Raw genomic sequence first — 24,642 nt, 5'->3', positions numbered from 1 at the left:
TTGAAGACATTGAGAGAAACAAAAAGTGTGGACAAATGTGGCATGACTTCATGACATCAATCTACCAGGAACAAGTTTCCCTTTTAACCCTATGGCTTTTACCAACATAAGCCTCAGCAATCAGTTGCCTGCTGGCTCAAAAAGAGAAACAAATCAACCCCACTTCCCTTCCTGCCCACCTGGACATCAAAACTGTCCCTCTTATTTTGAAAAACAAACTCTAATTAGGATGTGGGTGCATAATGAGAGATTTTGCTGAAGAAGCATGGGGAAAGTAACAGAAGCTACAGGTATACATCAACATGGCAACATGGACCCTCAAAAGACAGAATTAAAATACGTTCAGCGTCACACATGTGATTTCCACCCACAATTAAAACAGCACTTTCAGGATAAAAATGATTTATTGGAAGTAGTTTGTAATGAGTAAAAAGATGACAAAAAAAAAAAAAAGAATTGAGCATCCAGCACTGTGTTTAATACTGCATCACACTTAGCACTTCCTACTAGTTCTCACCTTTTTTAAGCACTACAAAGCCTTGTTTTCAAACTGAGCTCAGATCTTTTACTTTTTTTCAGATGATTCGCCTAACAAAAAACAGATGAGACTCTTGCTTTTCATTGATATCTATGGATTACGTACAAAAAACCAAAAGAAATCCAAACACTTTTAGTCAGGGTAGGTAAACCCCTTTCAGATTCAAATCAAATGCATTAGCAACGTGGCTATGACAAACCATCTATGCCAGTATCTAAAATTTGGCACTGTCCTCCCTCTTTCAAATTCTGAATCAGAACCTGTAGTGGCTGTAGGTGATACACAAGCATGGCAGATGTTAGAGCAGAATAGACATTAATTCACTGCTGCAGCTGTACAGCAACGAAGACACATGGAACAAACATCTTAAATTTAAAACTACTTGAGACCACAACAAAGCTTCTTAATTACAAACATCTTCTGGACAAATAAATCCACTTTGTTTTGGACAGAGATATCCATTTTATTCCATATTTGCAACACTGTAAGTACCATAGGATCTGGTCCATGGCAAAGACTGCTCAGCACTTCTACCGCTAACAAGTAATTAGGTACTTGCTAATTATCACCATGTCCATAGAGCTGTTTCTTCAAGGCAGCTTGGGGCAGCTGGAGAGTGCATCTACTGAGCACAGTTACAGTGCTTCAAACGCCAACTCACAGTCTTGTTTGCAAAAGCAATTAAGCCTATAATGAAACACCAGATATGCAGCATTAGCTTCTCTCGATTCCCTTAAAAATATTCCAATCCAAGCCACAGGAGTTATCCAGTGCACCCTTTACACTACTTTATGCAAAGGTAACAGCCAAGCAATCGCTTTTAACCCTGACATCAAAGCTAAGCTCCTGGCAGTATTCCAACGTGCACAGAAAAGCCCTGCAATACACCTGGCATCACCAGGTTCTTGCTGATGCCGCTGAGATTTAATCTCATCAGTCCCAGAGGATCTGCAAAGTTTATTGTACTCTGTCTTAAAGGAAGACCAGAATTTAAAGGAAGGGAATAATATTTTTAAGGCTCACTTGCATTTCAGCCCACAGGGATACGATGAGAAACCAAGTATCCCATCCTAGCTCTTATTCACTTCTACTCTATCCACATAGGGAGAAACTTTCAAATTGATCCCTATGATTCCCAGAGCATTTTTATTCTCTTTGCAGTTTCATCAGCAGTGCTAGATTCCAGAGCCGATGACAAAGTCATTTCCTCTGCCGAACAAATCCAATATATGGATGGCTCTTGTTCAGCTCAAACCTGTCAGTGCTCCCATCAGCAAGCACAATAAAACCAGCTGTCTTTGTGTTTGTCCAGAACACCTCTGGGTGAGACACGTTCATAAAAGCTCTCACACTATGCTAGGACAGCTCATTTCAAGACAGGCTTCCAAGTGATGGTAGGTTTGAACGTGTGACTGGTCTCACACTTCTGGTCGCACTGAAAACCAAGAAGCATGTGTACAGCAAAACACTGTCCCCTACTATAGTTTACTGAGTTGTGTCCACTTTGACAATGTATGCGTGTATTTTTTTTCTTTTCAGTCTGTGACAGTAGTCAATAGTTCTGCCCTACCAAATTCCCAGCAAACAGAAATGAACAAGTGCCCCATCTGCAGCTACTCAACCCTGGAGTTTCCCGCTTCTTCCAAAACATGCTGCCACTCGTTTCCTCTAGCCCCCATTTCTACAATCCATGAAAAACATACTTTCTTTCATTGGAATTTCATTTTCTACATTTACACTTTATGCAGTACCTTTTTCTGCTGATCTGAACAGTGATCCTAGTCTACTTTTGGCTGTTCGTTAGTTGACCATGCTAGCAAAACAGCCTGAACTGAACTATTTTAACCACAGCCTGTACAAGCAAACTCTATCTCCACTTTGAAAATCAGGCTCTCCTTACAATAGACACTGATTTCTTGATATTCCTTGAGTTCCAACACCATTTTATAGAACCACCACATAATCACTGAGTTGGAAGGGACCTTTAAAGGTCATCTGGTCCATCTCTCAAGAAGTGAACAAAGACACCTACAGCTCAATCAGGAGCTCAGAGCTCCTTCCTTGAGCTCTTGGATGTACCCAAGGACATGGCATCCACCCCCACTCTGGGCAAACCGTGCCAGTGCCACCCTTACTGTAAAATCTTTCTTCTTACCTTCAATCTAAATGGTTTCAAATTGAAAGAAGGTACATTTCTCCTTGTCCTGTCAGAACATACCCTGCTAAAGAGTCTGTCCCCTTCTTTCTTATAACCCCCCCCCCTCATCAGATATAGAAAGGCTGCTCTCAGGTCTCCTCAGAGCCTTCCCTTCTCCAGGCTGCACAGCCCCAGCTCTCAGCCTGTCCTTGCAGAGAGGTGCTCCACCCCTGGGATCATTTTTGGATGCACTCCAACAGGTCCATGTCTCTCCTGTACTGAGCATTCCATACCTGGACGTAGTGCTCCAGGTGAGGTGTCAGCTCAGAGCAGAGAGGCAGGATCTCCTTCCTCACCCTGCTTGCCACGCTACTTTGGATGCAGCTCAGAATGTGGTTGGCTCTCCGGGCTGCAAGGGCACAGTGCTGGCTCTTATCCAGCTGCTATCCACCAATACCCCCAGGTTGCTTTCAGTCAGGCCGTGCTCTATCCTTATATCCTCAGTTTGTATTGATAGTGTAGGTTGCCATGACCCAGAACTCTTAGCAAGAACCCCATGTTTATGTCTACAGCACAACCTGCCTAGGTACAGCCACTCTCAGGGCATGACTTCAGCTGAAAAGCCCACAGCCCACACTCACTTAACAACTGAAGTTAGGCATACATCACCCTGCCTGTGCTCACCAATAGAATGAGTGCCGCACGCAGCTCAGCTTTGGGAAGTCGTGGAGCACTCACACGTCTGGCACTGCAGAACAACATTTCACAGCTCCCTGAAAGCCTCGGTGGCTCTCGGCCCACAAGCAGGCTCCACGACCACGTGTCATTTGAAATAAGCACGTGCACAAATCAAGGCATCCCATAAGCCCCACCTCCTGCTCTTTGTGACCGCCTGGTGCCTGACCGAGCCTGCAGGCACCAGGCCGTGGAATTTTAGCATTTTAGAGTTACGACACTGACCTTTTCGCAAACGTCACCTCCACATCTCCTCCGCTACAGACACACGAGGCCGGGACAACGCACTGAACGTTAGAGGCCCTCGTTCCCAAACTGCTGCTCCCGGCGGCTCCAAAAACCCTTAAATCACACGCAGCGATGTGATGACTCTTACACTGAAGGGAGGAAGGCCTCGATTCCTCCCTCCTCAGCCCCACTGACGGACCCGAGCCAGCAGCACCGCTCGCCGCAAAGCGCCGGGCCGGAAAGCGCGCTGAGAGCGGAAAAGCGACGAGGGGCGGGGCCTGCGGTGGCGCGCGGTGATGACGTCACGTCGGCGCCAGTGGGCGGGAACGGCGGCTGTTACCTCACGGCCTTTCCCCGCTGGTGTGGCGTTCGCTGCAGCGCGCTCTGAGGAAAGAATTTCTTACTGACGTCTAACCCAAATCTCCCCTCTTTCAGTTTAAAGCCATTTCCCCTTGTCCTGACGCCATCGGACCGCGTAAAATGTCAGTCCCCCTCTTGCTGCCTTCTGTAACTGGAAGGAATTAGGGGAACGGTGCTAGATGTTTGGGGTTCGCTGCCCTGCAGCACGCTTCTCGGGGCACGCAGCATAATGTAAAATATCTCAAAAATGAACTTCCTTCTCGTTGGCTGGTTTTCGAAGGAGTCTGTTCTAATTAAGTCAGTATGAACTGCAAACGAGTCTTTTTCCCTAAGCCTGGCTGGAAACCTATCTGAAGATCTTCAGTCACAGTGCTGGTTTACATCTTGTCATCTCCTTCACCTCCGGGAGATTTAGATGTTTTCAGTTTCAACAAAAGCTGGCTGAAAAAGCAATGCAAGTCTGCAAGTATTTCAGGGCAATAATAGAACCCATTTTGTTGACTTTTTCACTACCACTTTATAAAGAACACAGCCTCATTATCTCATTCATTCTCCCCAGTACAATTACAGTTACTAACTGCATGCAAAAGGGGATTCAGAGGAGATTTTGTGTATAATATTTAAAAATGCAACACATTGAAGGGTAACAGAAACAGCAAGACTTGAATTCCTAAATAAAACCCCGCAGAACATTTGGCACATGGTCAACTCATTCTGACCTCTGTGTGCACATGTCACAGGTCGGGTACCCAGAGAGGGAAGACAGATTGATTTACCAAACATTAGGTAGGAAGTTTCTGCAGGAGTCATATTTCCTAAACCCCACATTTTGTTTCAGTCGCAAGATGAAAGGAAAATGCAATGCTGATCAGCCAGCACTGTAGAAGATTGTAACCAGGTACAGAATTAATGCAGTGCAGGCTGGACTCATCAGTCTTTCATGATCATACACTGTGGCTCTTTGTCGCCTTCTAGTGGATTACTTTTGTTATACATGTTAGTGGCTCCAAACTGCTGATTTGTGGCTCTATTCAGTTCACTGGGGTGAACTTAGTGCCGTGGGTCCTCGAATTTCTTGATGCAGTTCACTAAAAAGACTGCTAGGTATGGGAGAATTGTCTTCTGCTAAAATGGCTCTCTCACTTGTTTGTCTTTCTGAGAAATGAGGACCTAAGGATTTGCATTTATCACAGCCAAAGTCTGATTTGAGATGCAGCATATGCAATTGAGTTGTTTTATGTTGGTGCCACTGTGAAAGTGTATTATGATGTATGAATATCTGTAAAAAAGAAATGTACCCAAGAAAAGCTATACTGCCATCCAGAACTTAATGGAAGACATTTCATTTGAGAGGGCTATGAATGATTATTGACTTTTCTCTATAATTCCCAAAACAATAGAAAACAATCCTAAATACTTTTGCCAGAACAGTCAAAGTGATAGGCATCCTTAATGTAATTAGACCTTTATTATGATTTATCTCACTATACATACACCACATATCGACTCCTGCAGAGCAGGCAGGGATGCCAAATCCCATAGGCTTGACATCACTGGAACCATTATGCTTACAAGAGAGCAGAAGGATTTCTGTTCTGGGGTCACTTCCAGTATTCTTATCAGGATTATTAATACTTTAAGATGGGTGTATTTGCAGTATTTAAGATGAGCATTAATGTTTTATCAGTTTACTGGTAAAAGTCTTGATATTTCAGAATATTAAACTGCCTCAACTTTTCACCTCAGAGGGTCTGACACACAGATTTTGTTTAAAAGAAAGCTTCTTGTTGCCTGCTTTACACTTTCTAATGTCTGTGGAGTCCTCAGTTGTATTTCTGTGGCTCGAATGACATGATTTACTAGCTGCTCCTCCCTTGGGCATTATTTTAAAGCAAAATGCATCTCACTAAATTATGATGAAATGAAACTTTCCAGATAATTTGCATTTTGGTAAAGATATCAAGAGGAGATGTCTAATCACTTAAGCCTGTATCATGCCAAACACCACAGCCTGAAGTACAGACCAGCTGTGGCAACTCCAAGTCCCAGGAAATAATGCTACTGAAAAAGCCTTCTAACATAATAAATCACTTTTATTCTGGCAAACCATATCTTAAACCTCCAGGGAGTCAGTAGCTGTGCTGAAAATGCTAAAGTAATTCAGACTTAAACCAGATTTAATTCTGTAAGATTACAGCTATTCTATTTTGAAACTAAGTTGAGAAGTGTTGTGGTACCTCTGGTCAGCCCATAGGTTGGGTTTGATTAAGTGTGCTTGTCTGAGACACTACAATATCACATTTTCATCTATTTCAAGAAATGAGTTAGTCTGCACCTGGGTACCTGACCTGCAGACCATTTCACCATTGAATTACCTGGCTGTAATACTATGAAAAGCACAGCAATGACAGCAGAGCAGCAAGGTCCCAAGCTGCAGCAAGTGAGGATTTATTCAAGTACAACACTCATTAGCACAGAAATAAAGGAAAAAAGCTTTGGAAAAAAGCTTCTTCCTTTCAGAAGGTCTCAGGTACGCAGGGATCTCTAGCAAAATATTCTTGCTTCCGCTGCCATCCCTTAAATGAGAATGGAAAGGGATGGATTCTGGCTCCACTCCCTTCTAGTCACTCAGATGCTTTGCATGCACTTGACCTCCCATTGGTTGGCCCTGCCTTCCCATCAGACGCTCCATCAGTGGTTCAGGCTGTGACTCAGCATTTCTGCTACACTGGCCTACTGTGTTTAAAGTCAGTTTATGGCCAAAGTCATTAAAAAGCAGAATATTGGAAGGTACCTTGTAAAATCCCAGGCTGGGACATGCAGACCAGCTCAGGAGATATTAGTATGTGGAGTACACTTGTGTCAGAAGCCCTTAGCCACATTAAGAAATCTCTGGGCCTTTCATGATTTTTTAGGTCTGTCTCTTTGTGGTGTAATCTAATTAATCTATGCAATCTGTTCTGTAGGCAAATCAGTGAATTACCAGAAGAGGGCGTAGCAGGAGTAAGCTGAAGCGTGGACATCCGTCTGCTCATCTACCCTCCTACCTGCACTTGCCACTGAGTGCAAGAAGGGTGAGTACCTGATGTTTCCTTCGGCTCATGAGAAGACAAAATGGTTGCTGGTTGCTAACTGGTAACTACAGGCAGCTCAACAGCATGCTTATGGTAATTTACTCTGCCTGTATTCTGCAGAGATCAGATACATGAAAGGAATAGGGAAGCAAGGCAGGAAGAGAGAATTTACAGTGATTTATTACAAGGCAAATGATGAGTATAGGAAGATGAAGATGTCTGACTGTCAGATTTGTGCCCCAGCCACTAGACTGGACAAAAAGGGTGTATAATCAAAAAATATTAGGATGTCATAATCACAAAATAAACAAGAGAGTTAGGCAAAGTAGACTATGATAACAAAAGAGAATAAATAGAAGGCTTACTCCTATCCTGGGCTCACCCACAAAACTCCAGCAGAAACAATCTCCAGAAGAGATCCTTCCCCACTGGTAGCCAGTTCTAGGAGGGGTGGAGCCAGGCAGCACAGATGAATTGCCTTCACCTGTGCTCCTCTGGCTGACTCATTGCTCACCTCAGGTGATCAATCAGAGGTTCAGGCTGTGACTCAGCAGTTCCCATACAAAGGGAAATACAGTCTTGTGGCTAACCCACAGGGAAGTCTCTCATCTTCAGGAGCTAAAACCCCAAAACTGTAGCAGTGGCACTTAGGACAGTGGAAGAGAAGTATAACCTCCAACATTTTCCGTGCTCTGATACAGCCTGCTGGATTTGGCAGTGGTATACGTTGCACCGTATGCCCAGGTGAACTTAGACTCACCTTTCAGATAAAAAGTTCTGGAAATGTTTTTCATTTTTTTTTGCACTCGAATTAAATTAGAATGGCTTTAAACATACTGAACAGAGGTTCTTTTCCCTTTTGAAAACATTTCTAATCAAAATACAGATGTAAAAGTACGTGGAAAGAAGGAAACTGAGCTCTATAACCTTGTTTTTGAGAGGAAAAATAATATAATACAATAAAACTGGCTTAAACTCTTTGATTAAAGCTTTTTTAATGTAACAGATAGGAAGGCTGAGATCTACACTGAGATAAAGACAGTTAATACATATCAAAAAAGCTTGTGCCCGTGCCAGCTAGATTGAATGACAGGATGTGGTGAAGTGCTGGATGCTGTATCTGGTTACTTTACATATGAAACTTTATTTGCTGGATGCAAATATATTGATGAAGTTATATGCATTTATATATGAAAACAGTAGAAATAGATCAAAAGCAGTCTACCATGCACAGAGTATTTGTTCTGATATTGTTCCAACACTGCATTTCTTCCAATTCATAGAATGGCTTGGGTTGGAAGGGACCTTAACAACCATCTGGTTCCAACCTCTGCTGTGGGCTGGTTGCCACCCAACAGACCAGGCTGTTCAGGGGCCCATCCCTGGTCTTGAAGGCCTCCAGGGACGGGGTACCCACAGCTTCTCTAGGCAGCCTTTGCCATGGCCTCACCAATCTCTGAGTACAGAATTTTCCCCAGGCTTCTAACCTCAGTCTCTCCTCTTCCTTTTAAACTAAAGTTTAAAACCTCTTCCTTTTAAACTAAAGTTTAAAACCATTTCCCTTTCCCTATCACTTGGGCTGTGTAACATGTTGATCCCTCTCCTGTTTATAAGCTCCCTTAAATACTGGAAGGCAATGACGTCACCCTGGAACCTTCTCTTCTTCAGCCTAGCTCCCTCAGCTTTAGGAGAGGTGCTTCAGCCGTCTCATTGTCTTTGTACCCTCCTCTGGACCCACTCCAACATCCTTCTTGTGCCGAGCACCCCAGGCCCAGATGTAGAACTCCAGATGGGGTCTCATGAGGGCAGAGCAGAGGGGAATAATCACCTCTGTTGCTCTGCTGCCACCCTTGTTTTCATGCAGCCAGGATACCAGTGCCCTTCTGGGCTGCAGACACACACTGCTCATGTTCAGGTTTTCATCCCTCAGAACCTCCAAGTCCTTCTCCACGGGGCTACTCTTATGGAGTTCATCTCCCAGTCTGTCACATATCTGGGACTGCCTTGACCAAGATGCAACATGTTGCACTTGGCCTTGTCAAACCTCATTAGGTTAACATGGGCCCTCTTTTCAAGCCTGCGTGGCATCCCTTCCTTATATCAACTGCACCACTCAGCTCAGTGTCATCAGCAAACTTGCTGAGGGCACATTTAATCTCACTATTTTGGTCACTGATAAAGATGTTGAAGAGCACTGGTTCTTAGACAGACCTCTGGGAGACACCACTCATGATCAGCCTCTGCTTGGACATAGAGCCATTGACCTCAACCTTCTGGCTGTGACCATCCAACCAATTCTTTACCCATTGAATAGCCCAACCTTCAAATCCATCTCTCTCCAATTTAGAGGTGAGGATGTGGTGCAGAACCACATTAAAGACCTTGTACAAGTCCAGACAGATGACAGCAGTTGCCCTTCCTTTGTCCACTGATCACTCCATCATAGAAGGCCACCAGATTGGTCAGGCACGATCTGCCCATGGTGAAGCTGTGCTGGCTGTCTCAGGTCACCTCCTCATCTCACATGTGCCTTACCATTACTTCCAATCAGTTTGTAAACCTGTCATTTTTTTACAGCAATCTGTCACTAAAATTGCAAAAGTAAACTGTATTAGAAATTGAGGTTTTTTTTCTAAATGCTTTAGCATTCCACCATTCTCACTTGTCAGCTACTGTGCTTAGTAGAACCATGTATTTCATTCTCCATCTTCATTTTAGCATGAAACCTAGGACAACGCCAGGAGTAAATCAAAATTAGGACCCAAATTACTGTTGAAAATTTTAAGGACTTTTTCTTTGCATTTATTTACCTGCACATATCCCCTGAAGAGGCAGGGAATGGGGCTGGAAGGCCCTTTGGTCTCATCTCATGTGGCTGCTCTTAGGTTTGCCATACATTCTGCAACAGCAGGATGTGGGAGGAAAAGAATGGGAATTTCAGGAAGGGAAAATTCTGGTGGATATGAAGATGCCATAGGTGTTACTGTGCTACTGCTCACTTCTGCAAGGCAGCAGAAAGGGTCTGCCTTCCTGCCTGGTTGTGTTACAGCACAAGGAAACATGAAATAGAAATTCTGTCAGCTCTGCAGGAAGATTGATGACTCAGAAAATGAAAGGTTTAGCATGAGATGCAAATGAACTGAACAGATTTTATTAACAATTCTTATATTTTATTGTTATTTTTCATTGTTGTGGCAGTGCTGCCTAGAAACCTGAGGCTTATGGCACTCCAAGCCCAAAATACTCATAAAAAGATCATCTTTGTCTCAGAAATCATCTACAGAAGATAACAAAAAATGAAGAGGAAAAAAGCCTTTAATAAACAGAGGACATAACTAATGTTGGATTATTTCTGATAGATGCGGGACAGGCTGGAGCAACATCCCAGCATAATCAGGGCCAGACAGTGGTGCAGTGACAGTAAAAGGGGTGCATTATGCCCTCTGAGATAAGGAAGAGATAAGAAGGTACAGCTTCCTTAGAACCCAGCAAAATCACAAATAAGAATTTAAGGCTTTGCACCATGCCTGTAGTCATTCACATCTGTGCAAAGTGAGAATAATGCAGCATTCACACTGTCATGGTACAAATGTTCATGAAAACAAAATTGTCCTGAGTATTTTCCAAGACACAAATATTGCTAGTGGTGGGTTTTAATGCAAGAAAACCCTACCTGTAAGAGGAAGAACTGGAAGCTGCTTGGATTTGGAGACTTCACCATACTTAAAAGAAGCACTGTAACTGAGTCTGACAGTGAGCAACTGCTGCAACCCAACCTGGGAAACAGGCCGAGCTACTACCTCTGAATCACTACCACTGGAAAAGGTCCCATCAGGTCTTGGCTGCTGTGCAGCTCTGTGAGACTTCCTGCCGTTCTGCAGACCAATAGCTTCAGAGAGAGCCTTGAATGTTTCATAACCTCAAAATCCCAAGCAACCTAGGAGGGCTTGTCTGTGCTTGTTTTATTCATGTTGCTGATGGGCTTTTTCATTCAGCTTCACTGCTACTCCTAAGGTCAGGGTTAATGTTGTGATTGGGAAATATCCTGAGAGGCCAGCCCTGCACGCTGACAGGAGAGGAAGCTGTTGTTGTGAGTAGAGAACCTGTCTGTGCATTCTGGACTGGCTGTCCTTACTGTCACATACAGAGGAGAGAACTTACAGGTGCCTCTGTGGTTCTGTAACCCAGCTGTCCCTGCACATGGACACAGTGACTAAAGATGGGTCAAGATTTACTAACATCCTGTAGGCAGGGAAATGCAGGCAGAACTTCAGGAGGTAAAACTGGAACAGACACATCTGCTTCAGAGGCTGTAGCTGTACTAGTAAGCTAGGCAGCAAGGGCCTTGTTCTCTGCTAAGCTGGCATATCTTGTTAAATCCAGCTGGTCTCCTGAACAGAGAAGCCACATGCTGGCTGCCTGCTGGGAACAGCTGATGCTATAGACCTGCATCACACCAGCAAATTGGCTGTTTTAATTTTAACAAGGTAAATTCTCAAATACTGATATGATGCATCAATTTTCCAGAGTCCTTCCTTTTGTCTTATGTTTCTTTTGATGCTGGGTTTGAATACCTTCCATATCATAGCTGAACTCTGGAAAAAACAGACAACAGATGATACTTCACCCACTTCAAAAGGACACTGTATTGTGGCTTCCCATACACAGCTAACACCTGTGATCCTCTGCTTAAAAGTCAATCCAAATCATGGCTTAAACCTTTACATATTTTTTTCCAGTGATGGAAAAAATACACCACAGACCATACATAGGCTCCCTGCATGGAAAACTTTGTGGGGCTGAAATATCCAAGGGCCTGTACAAATGGTGAAACTCAAAGTGACTGATTTGAAGGAAGAAATTGATGTGTAACAGCTGGGGACCTGGGTGACACCTGTAAAAAACTGTGTGACACTGTCATTGCCCATAAATAGATCCTGCCACATACATACGAGGATGATTTGCACAGGAAACAAGAAGTAGCTGCCACGAAGGTACGTTTACTACATGTGGTTGCTGATGGTAAATAAAACCATCAAAGCCAGTAGCACATTCCATTCCTGGACAAGGCTGGTGTTTTCCAGGGCATGCCTCAGTACTGCAGCAGAGGGGACTTGTGCATTTCGTTTCTGCTGCGTTATGATTTTATTTAGAACGTGCTGCAGCTTTTCAGCCTTCAGGCTGCAGAGGCAAGGTGCCAGTCTTCAGCAAGAGGGGGAGGGACTATAAATAGAGCAGCCTAGGCTGCCACGGGCTGCTTTTGGTCTGCTTGAGTTTCTTGTTTAGCTTGGGAAAAGCAGAAATCTAATGTGCCGACAGCAGAAGTTTCCTCCAACTAGTAACTATCTTCCTTATTTTCAGGTACACAAATATAGCTACTTATCTTTCCTGAGCAAACACAACATTGTAATTCACCTGTGCTTTCCTCCAGCTCTCTTAGTTGTTTGTTGTTTGGCTTTTTCTAAACAAACTTTCACCACGAAAAGCTGTCACACATTTCCCTGCAACACGCTTCTCATGAGGGAGTCCCATCCCCTACTTCTTAAAACAACAAATAAGATTAATATCGAAATTAAGCACTCAGAGGTAATATGAAGTTCATCTTTTTGAGTGCATGGAGCATTAAGAAGTGTTGTTTAATTAGTTTTTGCTGTTAGTCTGTACCACTATCATCTAGGCTCACTGGGAGTTCACCCTGGAGTTGCTCGTATAAGGAATGGAAATGGCTGCTGCAGGCCAAGTATATAATAAAAGTATATCAGCAAAAGCTCAGTGCTGCACTTGCCATTCTTTGTTTTTGCTTACTGACATCTATACTGAGAGCTTTTTCTTTGCTCATTCTGTGCTTCACCCAGAATTACTATTAAAGAGGGAAACCACATTTCCCCCAAATTCTGCTGCTCAGCATGCCTTTCAGCAAGTAGATCTCAATTACAGCACAAAGCTAATGGAGCTCGTCTTTGAATGACACACTTTAGTCTCAAGAGCTTGACTTGTTGCCCATCCCTGGCTTTACAAAGAGAGCTACAGCCAAGACTGCAGAACAACAGTTCCCTCTACTCTCTTCCACCCAGAATACACCCTAAAAGGGACAACGCTGAAAATAATTTCAGGATGCACCCTGTTGTGCCATGTATAACAGAAGATGCATTACCCGTGTTAGATAGATATCTATTATACACACATGAGATATTACACTTTCAAGCAAACCATCAAGTCCAAGCGAAACTTTGCTCAAGTCTTTGCTTTCTGATAAATATTTAGCCTACATACCTTGAAAGAGCACTTGTGGGCCAACATACAACTAACATGCTACACAACCTGCCTTTTGCTTGCCAAGCCAGAATGAAACCTGCATACGTATCTGCACAAAGCTAGAAGTTAATGCTGCACATTTTTGGCAGATGGACAGACCTCATTAACCTTTGCTCAGGGATCTCAAATTCTGGGCTCAGCCTTAGCAGCTCCGGTGCCTGCCCACAGTGTTGGAATGTTTCCTTGCCAGGGCATCCCCACAGTTCTGGCCACGCTGCAGGACCTTCCCACTGCCAAACCCTGAGCAAGGCATCCCCTCCATGCAGGAACAGATGCTACTCATCAAACTTCAGAGCTCTTTTATTAGAAGGAAACCTTTGTTCCAATTTCAGATACCTCCTGGTTTGCTGCTCTCAGTCGTTGTGCTTTTATCTCCACTGGCTCTTGACAAATGCAGGACACAAAAGGCTCTGAATCTGAAGGCAGCCTAGAGCTGAGCATCAGCCTATTAAAACCATAGACTTTCACATGAGTTTACAGTCTATTGCAGTTTTCCTGCCAACCCCTAACTGCTACACAGGCATTCATGATTTCTCTGCTCCACAAGGTCTAATAGCCTGTGAGCTTTTTCTGCCCCTAGGTGCCTATCTTTTTCCTCAACTGGCTTAATCAATTAACATTCCTGGGAGTTAACAGGAACAATTTTGCCTCACTTCCATTTAGCTCAAACCTTCTTAGACCAGAAGAAAAATGTACAGTCTCTCAATCCAACCCTGCTCTCCCACAGCCCCAAAGCAGCTGACTGACACAGCACAGGCTGTGAGTCTCATTTCTCTTTTAAATTTGTGACTTAGCTGATTCAGTTCAGATCCATCAGCACATTCAGACCATTAAGACTTGCCTCCCCCCAGCACGTGACTTGCTGCAGCAGAAAACTCATCAGCCCTCCAGCAAGCAGAGAAATAGCTTTGCTAAGATTTCAGAACTATTTCCATGCAGTCTGAAGGCTCCTCACAGCACGAGCTCTGCACTCCTGCCATCTCTCTCACTACCTGACCCTGGCTTTAGTGTGACCCCTCTGACAGAGCTCCTTACCTTTCAGCCCAGTTTCCTTTTCTAATTTCTACAGCCCCTGGCTTCCACACCACTTCCCTTATTTGCCACTAGCCCTACCTTACTGTCTAGTATTATGCAGTTTCCTTTTCTTCCTGCATCTTGCTCAGACAACAGCTGATGGCAGGACCAGCACAGACATAAGATCTCAGTGCCTCAGCAAAGCAGCCTCGTGTTTTCAGGAGCAGCCCATGGAACACTGGGCTTGAGAAGCAGGGCAGGTGACTTGCCTGAATTTATCAGATAGCAATTTCTCACTCCAGAGCCTGAGAAAACAGAAATTCTTTGCAAAGGGACACACCACACAGGAGCTTTCTTGTTTTTAGCGTGGGCAAAGCTGTCATTTTCCCACCACAATCTTGTTTCAGAAATAGTCAAATCCTTTTAACTGAGACTTGTATCTGTACAAACAAGCCAGCTGTGGGCTAATAACCAGACAAAGAATGTGATCAGTGAAACAATTAAATTATGAACCACTCCCCTCAGTACACACACAGAGGGCAGTAAGTGGAAATGCATGTGAAAAACAGCTGGCAGAAACATTGTCTGTTCAGAGAAGAAGCATCAGGTAGGCAAGAGGAATCACAGAGAAGTTTAGGCACAATGACAGCAACAAAGCTATTCTGGCACAGTTGGTTTTGAAGAAATTGTGAATACTGAAGGTTGCCAAAACATTCTTTCAGTTTTTAAAACAGGGAGCTAGCTTTACTAACTTCTGCTGCAAAATGATGGACTTCCAAGGACTACACAGTGTTCTCAGGAGCACAGTCCTTCTCTAAGTATCAAAATGTTTGAATAATATACTTGATTCATATTGAAACAATGCCTCAAATAATTTTATTTGTGGAATACAAAGTTAAAAACAGATATAAGAAAAAAAATCAACAGAACTCTAAAAACTTATTACAAATCCAAACTAAAATAATAAAACAGTGCATTTTGTGCAAGAGTTTAATTTGGATGCCATCTTCAACAAAAGCTTTACACTGTTAAACCTGGATATTTAGTTCTCATTGTAGTTTCTACAGTGTATTAAAGAATTCTAAGTCACTTTAACAAACATTCTAACTAACAAATTCCAGTAAGCACAGAGTTTCTATGGAGGAAGCATACAGTAGCTTCCACTGCATGAATGCATATGGACATCACTACATACGAAACAGCCAAACAATTCCACAAGCACAAATGGATTTGCATTGTGGTTAAACTGAACACAGGCAACTCATGTGATTGAAGTTACAGGTTGTGTTAATGGAAAGGCACGTTTCATTTTAATGTCAATTTACATTTCCAGAAGGTAAAAGTTTTATGCCCAAGAAAGTTTTCCCAAGTCATCGCAGCACAGTCACACAACTCTTAAGTGCATGTATCTCAACTTTCAATAGAAAGATCTGGTTTCTATTTCTTTAATCCAGTTCTAACAAGGGAGAAATTAAATTAAAAGCAGCAGGGCCCTCCCTCCCATATTTACAGACTGCAAACTATGTTGCTTTCTCATCAGAAATCCCAGTTTTCCTGTCAAACTTTGTTAAGCTTGGTAACTATCAGTACCCTCACAGTTTGGTCAAAGGCACCACAAACACACAGCCCCTTTTTGTCAGGGCTCCAGTCCAGGCTAGAAATCGGCTGTGTTGACAGAGTCACATTCTGCAAGAGGCTGACAGAACCTGCCACCCCCATCTCAGCTCCTTCCGAGTCCTTCTTTGAGCGCTGAGCCGGGTACTCACTGGCAGAAAGAAAAGTAAAACGTGCTCTTAGAGTTTGCTGAGACAAACAGCAATATCGTTCTGCTCTCAAAAGACCACTCAGAAAGGTCTCTGCTGTTCTCAAGATAAGGCAAATGTCTTCAAAATGATGAGCCATCATATCCAGGTATAGCCACGCTGCATACTTGATAAGTATCTCATAGTAAACAATGAGACAGAAGTTTTGAGTCCTGATATTTCTCTCCTACAGCCTTTTATCTTTCAACAGTGATGCTTTTGCCACAGGCAAACAGTTCCACCTCAGCTGCCCCCCCTGAAACTTGATGCATCTACTTCACTGCATTTAGGATGACTGAATTATTTTGCTATGTAGTGTGAGAAGACGCAAAGAATCATTGAAAGTCCAGGCTTTCAATATTTTTTCTAAGATATAATTGCTCCCATGAGAATTTTAAGAAATCTATTTTCTTCTACTCAGTATTAACTGGGAATATAATTAGATCTTGATTACGTTAAGAAAAGTGAAAAGGGCTAATTTCACTCATGCTGTTGCAATCCCATTCTTTTAGGAATTAATTCAGGATTCCAGATGAGTATTGACACCAGAATCATTTTTCCTCTGTACTTGTAGCAGTAATTCTAACTAGAAGTTCTGAGCTTGGAAGTGGGACCCTGCATACCATTTTTAGGACGATTCCTTCTTAAAACAATAACCAGTTGTTTTGTTTCTTATTCCCCCATTATAGACCAGAAGGTCTGTAACTATCCCTGTCTGTAACCATCACTTACTACTTCCAGAGATGAAGGCTCCCAGCTCCTCCACTCGTCATAAATACATCTCTGTTCTGTGGGAGGTGCCGAACCTGCCATATGGTGGATTTGTGTGCCTAGGAAACAATCAGCATTGTACAGAAGTCATTTACAGCTGAGCTTTGCAAGAAAGGAAGCAAAAATGCACTGCAGTTACCTGTATGAAGAGACCTCCCTCCGCTGCAGGGGCACTGGAACTTTAAGGCCTCTTCCAACCCAATCCCTTCTAGGATTCTATGACTGCTGTACTTGGCACTGGAACAACCATTCTGAGGTACCTTCCCTCCCTCCTGCCTTAACCTTGCTGTCATGGAACAGCCAGTTCCCAGGCAGAAAAAGCCCCACTCCCGTGCAGAGATAAGGCAGCAGCAGCCCTACCAAGGCCACCACACTACTTCAGCTTCTTCATGACTGGCCATCTAAGTATGGCTAAATGGGTCAAGTGGCTGTAAAATCATGTCTGGAGCTTTGTAGAAGTACTCAATTTCCAGACTCTTAGGTGACATCGTCACCATGGGGCTAATTTCACCATCTGACATCTCTAAATAACATTACTGTAAGTGAATGTACTACAAACACTGTGCAAACACAACTGAGCACCTAAAATTCAAACTTAAATCTCAGCCAGGCAACAGAAATCTGTAACATGCATGACCTGACCTGAGGCGCATCTGTCTAAAATGTCTGAAAGGAAACCTTTAAATGCAACTAATGAAAGATAAGAACTTCCTCTTTCACAGTTTATTACTACAAACTCTAACCCAGTAAATACTTTCGTGCTATCTGATCAAACCAACGTCTTACCTGCTGTGCCCGGTGATGTGGAAAACAGTAAGTTAAAGATATTAAATGGAAACTCAGCCATAAGCCTCTCTCCATATGTCCTCACTTAATCACAATACTGCAAATCAAAAATGCTTGGTTCTGAAGGACAATAAGTATTTCCAAGGCCCACATAAGGCCCGTACAGGCAAGACAAAAAAAAAAGAAAAAAAAAACATGTTCAGAGGGCTCCCTTTATTTCTGGATATATTTAAGATTTGAATCTGCTTGCTGATCACAATTTGATGCAGCCTGCAATATACATGACCCCCAGTCTATGGGCACAGCTGAGTGCACAGAGCTGCAACAGGAGCCAAAGACCAGAGGAACCCAAATAACAGGCTGTGAAAGAGGGGAAGCCTGAGGAAGCACTGGCATCAGGATGCATGGGAGTCCTTTCAGTGCTTGCTCGAGAGCCATGCTATCACACAGCTTGCCCCACTAACCTGGGATCCTACTGCCTCCAAAGACAATAATTTTAAACCTGTGGTGCTTCCAGCTATTTAAGAGACAAACTTCTGTAATAGATGCTACTAAAGAAGTTATTCATCTCCCCATACCTTCTCTGAAACAGAAGCAAAACCTTTAGTCGGGTGCTGAGTCCTCATATCGAAAACATGGAATTTTCCCTCCAGTGACGTGGCCACAAGCTTGTTCATATTCACATCTTTTCTGTCAAACTCCACGCTGCAAACCTGGAAATAGAGAAATCAATACATGCAGCCACTGCTAAAAACATACATTTGTGTGTGTGGTTTGCAAATACGTAGCTAACCATTGGTCATTCTTACAACAACACCAACTGGGCAGTAACACGACTGAAAACACATGCACAGAAGTCAGAGTGAAGCCATGTTCCCATGGCACCTTACCCCATTCTTAATGTTGGTCTCCCATCGCAGTGACATGGTTTTTAAGTCAAACAATTTAATGTCCCCATTGTCGTATCCAGCACAAACAACACGTTCCTCTTGATTGTAAGCATTGCCTGGACACAGAGACAGAATTAATCACAGTACAGAAACCCCTCTTAGGCTGCAACTTTGAGTCGTCTTAAGTCAGCAATTTCAACTTAGATTTATGCCAGCAAAGCATTACTATAGTAAGATTTAATGAGCAGGCTGCTTTTCAGGCCTGAAAGGTATCGAAAACACAGCTTCAAACCTGGCAGTCCTTTTCTTTAAGCAGGGTCAGCAAGTTTTCATTCCCCCTGCCAAGCACTGCCTGAGTTACACAGACTGCTTCAGCTGCTGCAAACCATGCTCAGCAGTGCTGAGGAGACACTGGGTGTTACCACAGCCATCGCCAGCCATCTCAGCACTGCTTCCCAGCAGCCAGGCTCAGGGAGGCACAGCAGTGGCTGCCAGAAATTCACCTGGATGGAGAGCGCAGATTTTGGGATGGATGTGGCCTGGGCTCCAGCATCTGGAACTCAAAGGCAAATCTAAGGAAGTACGAGGCCATTTTTCTTTCCGTGAGTCAAAACAGAAGGCAAAGATCTCAATAGCAACAAGCACTGAAGCTGGACCTCCTTGCCAAGAAATGCCATCTCCTGTTTTGTTATTATAATCCATGCATGCATTAGCAGTTTGCAAAACTCACTGCCTGACTCTGGAAGCAGAAACAGAGCTAATCCAGAAACACCTGCTGGTGTACAATGCAAGCAGCTTGCCCTTTATAAAGGAAAAGTGCTGAGCACGAGTCAAGCACCTCTGCTGCCTTTATTTAGCTCTGAGGATTGTCGCTTAAATTAATGTCTTAATGCTTGACAGCTGGAGCTACACAACACCAGCTATTGGTTCTCCATGCACAACCTCACTTAGACCCCTCCAGGACAAAACAGTTCCTTTGCTTTTACATTCCTAGACATAGAAATTTTCAATTCCCATGCTAGGGCTGTAAAAATGCCTATGAATAAAGCTTATCTGTGAAGCAATTGACCATAGATGGTAAGAAAATGATGCCTGAGCCAACTACCACAAAACATGATGAACAGCCTTTAAACACATTGAAAACACACAAATTTGGCAACACTGAACAACAAACCCTGCCTTCAGTAGTTTGATAATTGTCAAAATGCAGTCACATTAGAGGAGGCTGTTGTGATGGGTTACCAAAAGCCACAGTCCAGCAGTCCCTTTTGCTCTCTCCCTGCGCAGGTTCCATGTTAGCGACAGGAGTCTCCTTCTGCCGTGGGTCCCACACCTTCACAGTGCCTAAGGAGGAGGGCAGAGCAGTCAGCCTTATGGATGCACCATTCTCATGTCCCCAGGCAAAGGCAGCCTGACCCCTCCAGGCTGCTTCAATGTATAAGAAAATGTGAAACAGGATAACAAACAGAAACAAAGGAAAATCACCTGGAAGGCCTAAGATCTCCATAGAATCACAGAACGGCCAGGGTTGGAAGGGACCTCAAAGGATCACGAATCTCCAACTCCCCTGCCACATGCAGGGCCACCAACCTCCCCATTTAATACTACACCAGGCTGCCCAGGGCCCCATCCAAACTCCACCTGTTATTTTCTATTTATTCTGCTTTGTATTCCTTCTGTCTCTCACTCAGTGGCAAAAGTATCTTTAGCTGCCCTGCAGCTCCAAAAGCAAAGAAAGGAAACCCGTCCCAAGCAGGGTTCAGTAGCACGGCCAGGCATGGCTGCCCTCCATCCCAGTACCCACAGACCTCATCCAGGGATGATGGATGGTAAACTGAGCAGAGCTCACCCACTCACCATCTCGACTGCCCGTCACAATTTCTGGTGCACCTTCCCCAATTCCCAGGCCTCCTACACCATCTATGCTGTTAATGATTTCCTTGTGACCTTTCACAGAATACACGGGTATTTCGGGAGCTTCTAAATTCCTAGTGAGAAAGAACAGATAACACGGCGTCGCCTTCACCAGTCAGCATCGGTGCAACAGCCCAGCTGCAGCCTCCCCACCAGCCCAGATCTCAGGAGCACGGAATCACAGAATGGCCAGGATTGGAAGCGACCTCAGGGATCACATGTCTCCAACCGCTGCCACACGCAGGGCCACCAACCTCCCCATTTAATGCTACACCAGGCTGCCCAGGGCCCCATCCAACCTGGCCTTGAACACCTCCAGGGACGGGGCATCCACAGCCTCTCTGGGCAGCTGTTCCAGCACCTCACCACTCATAGTGAAGAACTTCCCCCTGACGTCCAACCTCAATCTTCCCTCCCTCAACTTCAAACCGTTTCCCCTTGTCCTGCAGTTATCTACCCTTTCAAAGAGTTGACTCCCCTTCTGTTTGTAGGCTCCCTTCAGGTACTGAAGGCTGCAATGAGGTCACCCCGCAGCCTTCTTTTCTCCAGGCTGAACAAGCCCAGCTCCCTCAGCCTGTCTTCATAGGGGAGGTGCTGCAGCCCCCCGATCATCCTGCCGCTCTCCTCTCCAACAGCTCCCTGTCTTTCCTGTACTGCAGCACCCGAGGCGCTTACCAGATGCTGAGGCTGCCCGCGAAGTCCCCCGTTGCCAGGTGCCTCTGCTGCAGGGAGGCGGCCCCGAAAGTCGCGCATTTTATCGGCTTGGCCTTTTCGATCTGCAGGAACAACAACAACAAAAAGGCAGGTTGGGCGCAGCGCCGAGGACCCCTCGACTCGGCAGGGTCGCCCCGCATCACCACCGGCTCACCTCGCTGAGCAGCAGGAGCCGCCCGCCGCGCAGCTCGTACAGCTGCAGCACGCCGGTGCCGCGCGGGGCGCTGCCGAGGCACAGCAGGCGGGCGCTGCGCGGCACCCACTTGCAGTCGAACACGGTGTAGCTCAGCGACTGCTGCACGTGCGCCACCACCTGCGGCCGCTCCGACCCCGCCGCCGACATACCGAGCGCCGGAAGCGCCGCGGCCGTCGCGGGAAGCCGGAGGGAGGGCGGACCGGAAGCAGCCGCGGGCACTTCCGGTCGAGGGCCACGCGGCGGGTGGAGAGGCGCGAGCTCCGGTACGGCGCCATGGAGACCGAAGCGGCGGACGAGAGCGGCTTCACGAGCGTGGCTTCCAAACGCGGGCGGAGGAAGCGGAGAGCGGAGGGCGCGGAGCCGATGGAGGCGGCGGAGGCGACCGAGGCGACTGAGGCGACCGGGCCGCGGCCCGGCAAGAGGCCCGCCTTCCCGCCGCTGCCCGTCGCGGCCCTGGGGGTGAGCGCGGGGCTGGGGGGAGCGGCTGGGCCGGGGGGATCCGCCCGTGTTCGCTGCTCACCGCCCCGCTGTCCGTAGGTGGGGAAAGGAGAGGTGAGGAGGGTGCCGGTGCCGGCCAACAGGTACACCCCGCTGAAGGAGAACTGGATGAAGATATTCACGCCCATCGTGGAACATCTGCAGCTCCAGATCAGGTTTAACTTAAAGACGAGGAACGTTGAGATCAAGGTGAGCGCTGCTCTCCGTATCGTCTCGTTCCTCTTTCTCTTGTTCCTTATGTTTTATTGAACCCGTGTTTTGTGATCACCTGCTGAAACGCTTCCGGGATGCTGTCATTCGAGCCATTCGCTCTCCTCGAGGTGTCTCCGGTAATCACCCATCTCTTCAGTTTCTCCCTTCCTCCAAGCGTAGGCTGTAATAAGGATTCCAGAGGATCATCGTGGAACGAATCACAGGATGGTTGGGTTGGAAGGGCCCTCAGAGCCTGCTCAGTTCTACCCTCCTGCCATGGGCCGGCTGCCCCCCACCAGCTCAGGCTGCCCAGGGCCCATCCAACCTGGCCTTGGGCACCTGGAGGGATGGGGCACCACAGCTCTGTGTGCAGCCTGTTGTTTTAAACACAACGTACACTGCTCGGGTCTTTCAATAGAACACAACGCAGAAGTGGCATTACAGAAATGTGGCTTTGGCTTTCTTTTTTATGGCTAGCTTTTATCTCATAGATTTTCCAAGTCCTGACTCTATTTGCCCCTTCTTAATTTGGAAACATAACTTTGTTCTGCAGACCTGTCCGGAGACAAAGGACCTCAGTGCTCTGACAAAAGCAGCCGACTTTGTGAAAGCATTCATACTTGGCTTTCAGGTGGAGGTGAGTCTCCAAGAAGCCGGGTTCTGGTATTGCTCAGACTTGCTTGAAATCTTCAAGCACTACAGAAATTACATTAAAGAAATCAAAATCTTCACAGAGGTTTTCCATAATGTTTGACATTAAGACCGATGTTTGATGCATCAAATAGAGATTATTACTGATGTGATCTGTTTGGGTGTCTAAAGAAAAACTTGGAACTGTGTGGTGGTGTTGTAATGCTCACACTGATAACAGATTTCTGAATATTTTAGGATGCTCTTGCTCTCATCAGATTAGACGACCTTTTCCTAGAGTCATTTGAAGTTACAGATGGTGAGTAGTTTCTGCTGTGCTATTCAAGCAGCCCGCACGCACTGCCTGAGCACATCTTTGCTCTTTTCCTCTTCTCCACGTGTGTCACTTAACCTTGGGGATCAGGAGAACCTTGGTGCCAATACACAGCATTACTGTCTAGGTCCAGGAAGCTTGATCTCCCAGCACAAGCCTCCAGATTTTCATCCTTGAAACTGTCAGTTTTTCAGATCGTGCAATTGATTGGGCTTTTCTCATCACCAGAAATCTTTTTTTCAAGCTTAAATGTCAGAAGGAACGTTTGGGGGGAACACATCTGTTAGACTTAAACTGGAACTGGGTTCTCTTCCTCTCAGTGCTGTGATAGCAGCAGGAAGCAGACATCACAAACATTCACGTGCTGCTGGGAGTCCCTGGAGATGATCTCAAGGAGAGCAGCACCTAAAATTGCTGTTCCAACACGTGTTGATTGCATGCTTTTCCCTTTGTTTGAATAGAGGAAACGTTACAGAGGATACACACCGCTGCTGCTTGACTGAGTGCTTTGTTCTCGTTTTAGTCAAACCTCTGAAAGGAGACCATCTGTCAAGAGCAATAGGGAGAATAGCAGGAAAAGGTGGAAAAACAAAATTCACAATAGAAAACGTAACAAGAACACGGATCGTTCTTGCTGACTCGTAAGTACTGACATCCCTCCCGTCACAGTGCAATCCCTGAGCTAAGCCAGCCAGCTTCCAGGAACTGAGAGGGCTTAAGTTGCTGTAAACTCCTGTAAATCATTTGTCTCGCTGATGCTGAAAGTGCTGTTTTTCGTGAGCAGCGTTGGAGGGTTTGACCTTCTGTTCTGAGTATCGTGGGCACATTCAGAACTGCTTCCACGCAGCTGAAGAATTCCTTCCTGTGAATAACAAAGTTGAACCTTGCAACCCTGCAGCTGTCATTTCGCAGAGCTGCGACGTTGCAAACTGTAAAAGCGTATCCTTAAAAGGATTTAGAAGAGGAGAGGTTCTACCCTGTGGAGGATTTTTATGGTGACTGAAAAGCAAACCAGTGAATGCAACTTCTGCTTGGTGTGCTTCTGAACTCCAGTGTGAGGGAGGTGCTGTTTATTAATGACGTTCAGCACTGCATTTCTTACATTAACTGTTATTGCTTTGGCTGCTTTTTACAGGAAAATTCATATTTTAGGATCTTTTCAGAACATTAAAATGGCACGAACAGCAATTTGCAATCTAATTTTAGGTAAGTCCTGGTGCCTGACCTTCTCTATTACAGCAAAATGGTTGTTTTGAAAGGTGCTTTCTGCAGTCTCACCTTGCCCCCCGCTGTGCCTGCTCCTGCATTTGGAGCAGGTAGCTTGCTGGGAGGTGGTGGTTGTGCCTGAGAGGAGGGGCTCAAATTCCTCACACTGACACAGATTTAAACATCAGAGCAGAACAGCATTTCTGTAACACATGTGCTAAGATGTACTTTCTCCTGCAGGAAGCCCACCATCCAAAGTTTACGGCAATATTAGGGCTGTGGCCAGCAGAGCAGCTGAAAGATTCTGA

At 45.2% G+C, this 24,642-nt stretch overlaps 2 protein-coding genes across 2 annotated transcripts; one reads left to right on the top strand and one right to left on the bottom strand.

Moving 5' to 3' along the window:
* Nucleotides 1-15,958: 15,958 nt before the first annotated feature.
* On the bottom strand, nucleotides 15,959-21,621 carry DNAAF10 (dynein axonemal assembly factor 10; the record flags this gene model as incomplete). The annotated part of the gene is made up of 8 exons (XM_079532858.1): nucleotides 15,959-16,166; nucleotides 16,936-17,033; nucleotides 18,339-18,473; nucleotides 18,651-18,766; nucleotides 19,893-19,994; nucleotides 20,508-20,638; nucleotides 21,240-21,340; nucleotides 21,433-21,621. The coding sequence occupies 8 exons, from the start codon at nucleotides 21,619-21,621 to the stop codon at nucleotides 15,959-15,961; spliced, it is 1,080 nt and encodes a 359-aa protein (XP_079388984.1).
* A 126-nt stretch (nucleotides 21,622-21,747) lies between these two features.
* Nucleotides 21,748-24,642, top strand: PNO1 (partner of NOB1 homolog; the record flags this gene model as incomplete). Its single annotated transcript, XM_079550133.1, has 7 exons — nucleotides 21,748-21,933; nucleotides 22,012-22,161; nucleotides 22,718-22,801; nucleotides 23,053-23,113; nucleotides 23,652-23,769; nucleotides 24,264-24,334; nucleotides 24,575-24,642. The coding sequence occupies 7 exons, from the start codon at nucleotides 21,748-21,750 to the stop codon at nucleotides 24,640-24,642; spliced, it is 738 nt and encodes a 245-aa protein (XP_079406259.1).

The sequence above is a fragment of the Tetrao urogallus genome, assembly GCF_951394365.1.
Source record: "Tetrao urogallus genome assembly, chromosome: 2".
NCBI classification, from domain to species: Eukaryota; Metazoa; Chordata; class Aves; order Galliformes; family Phasianidae; genus Tetrao; species Tetrao urogallus.
The sequence above is the reverse complement of the archived record's forward strand: the minus strand, read 5'-3'. Positions and strand labels throughout refer to the sequence as shown.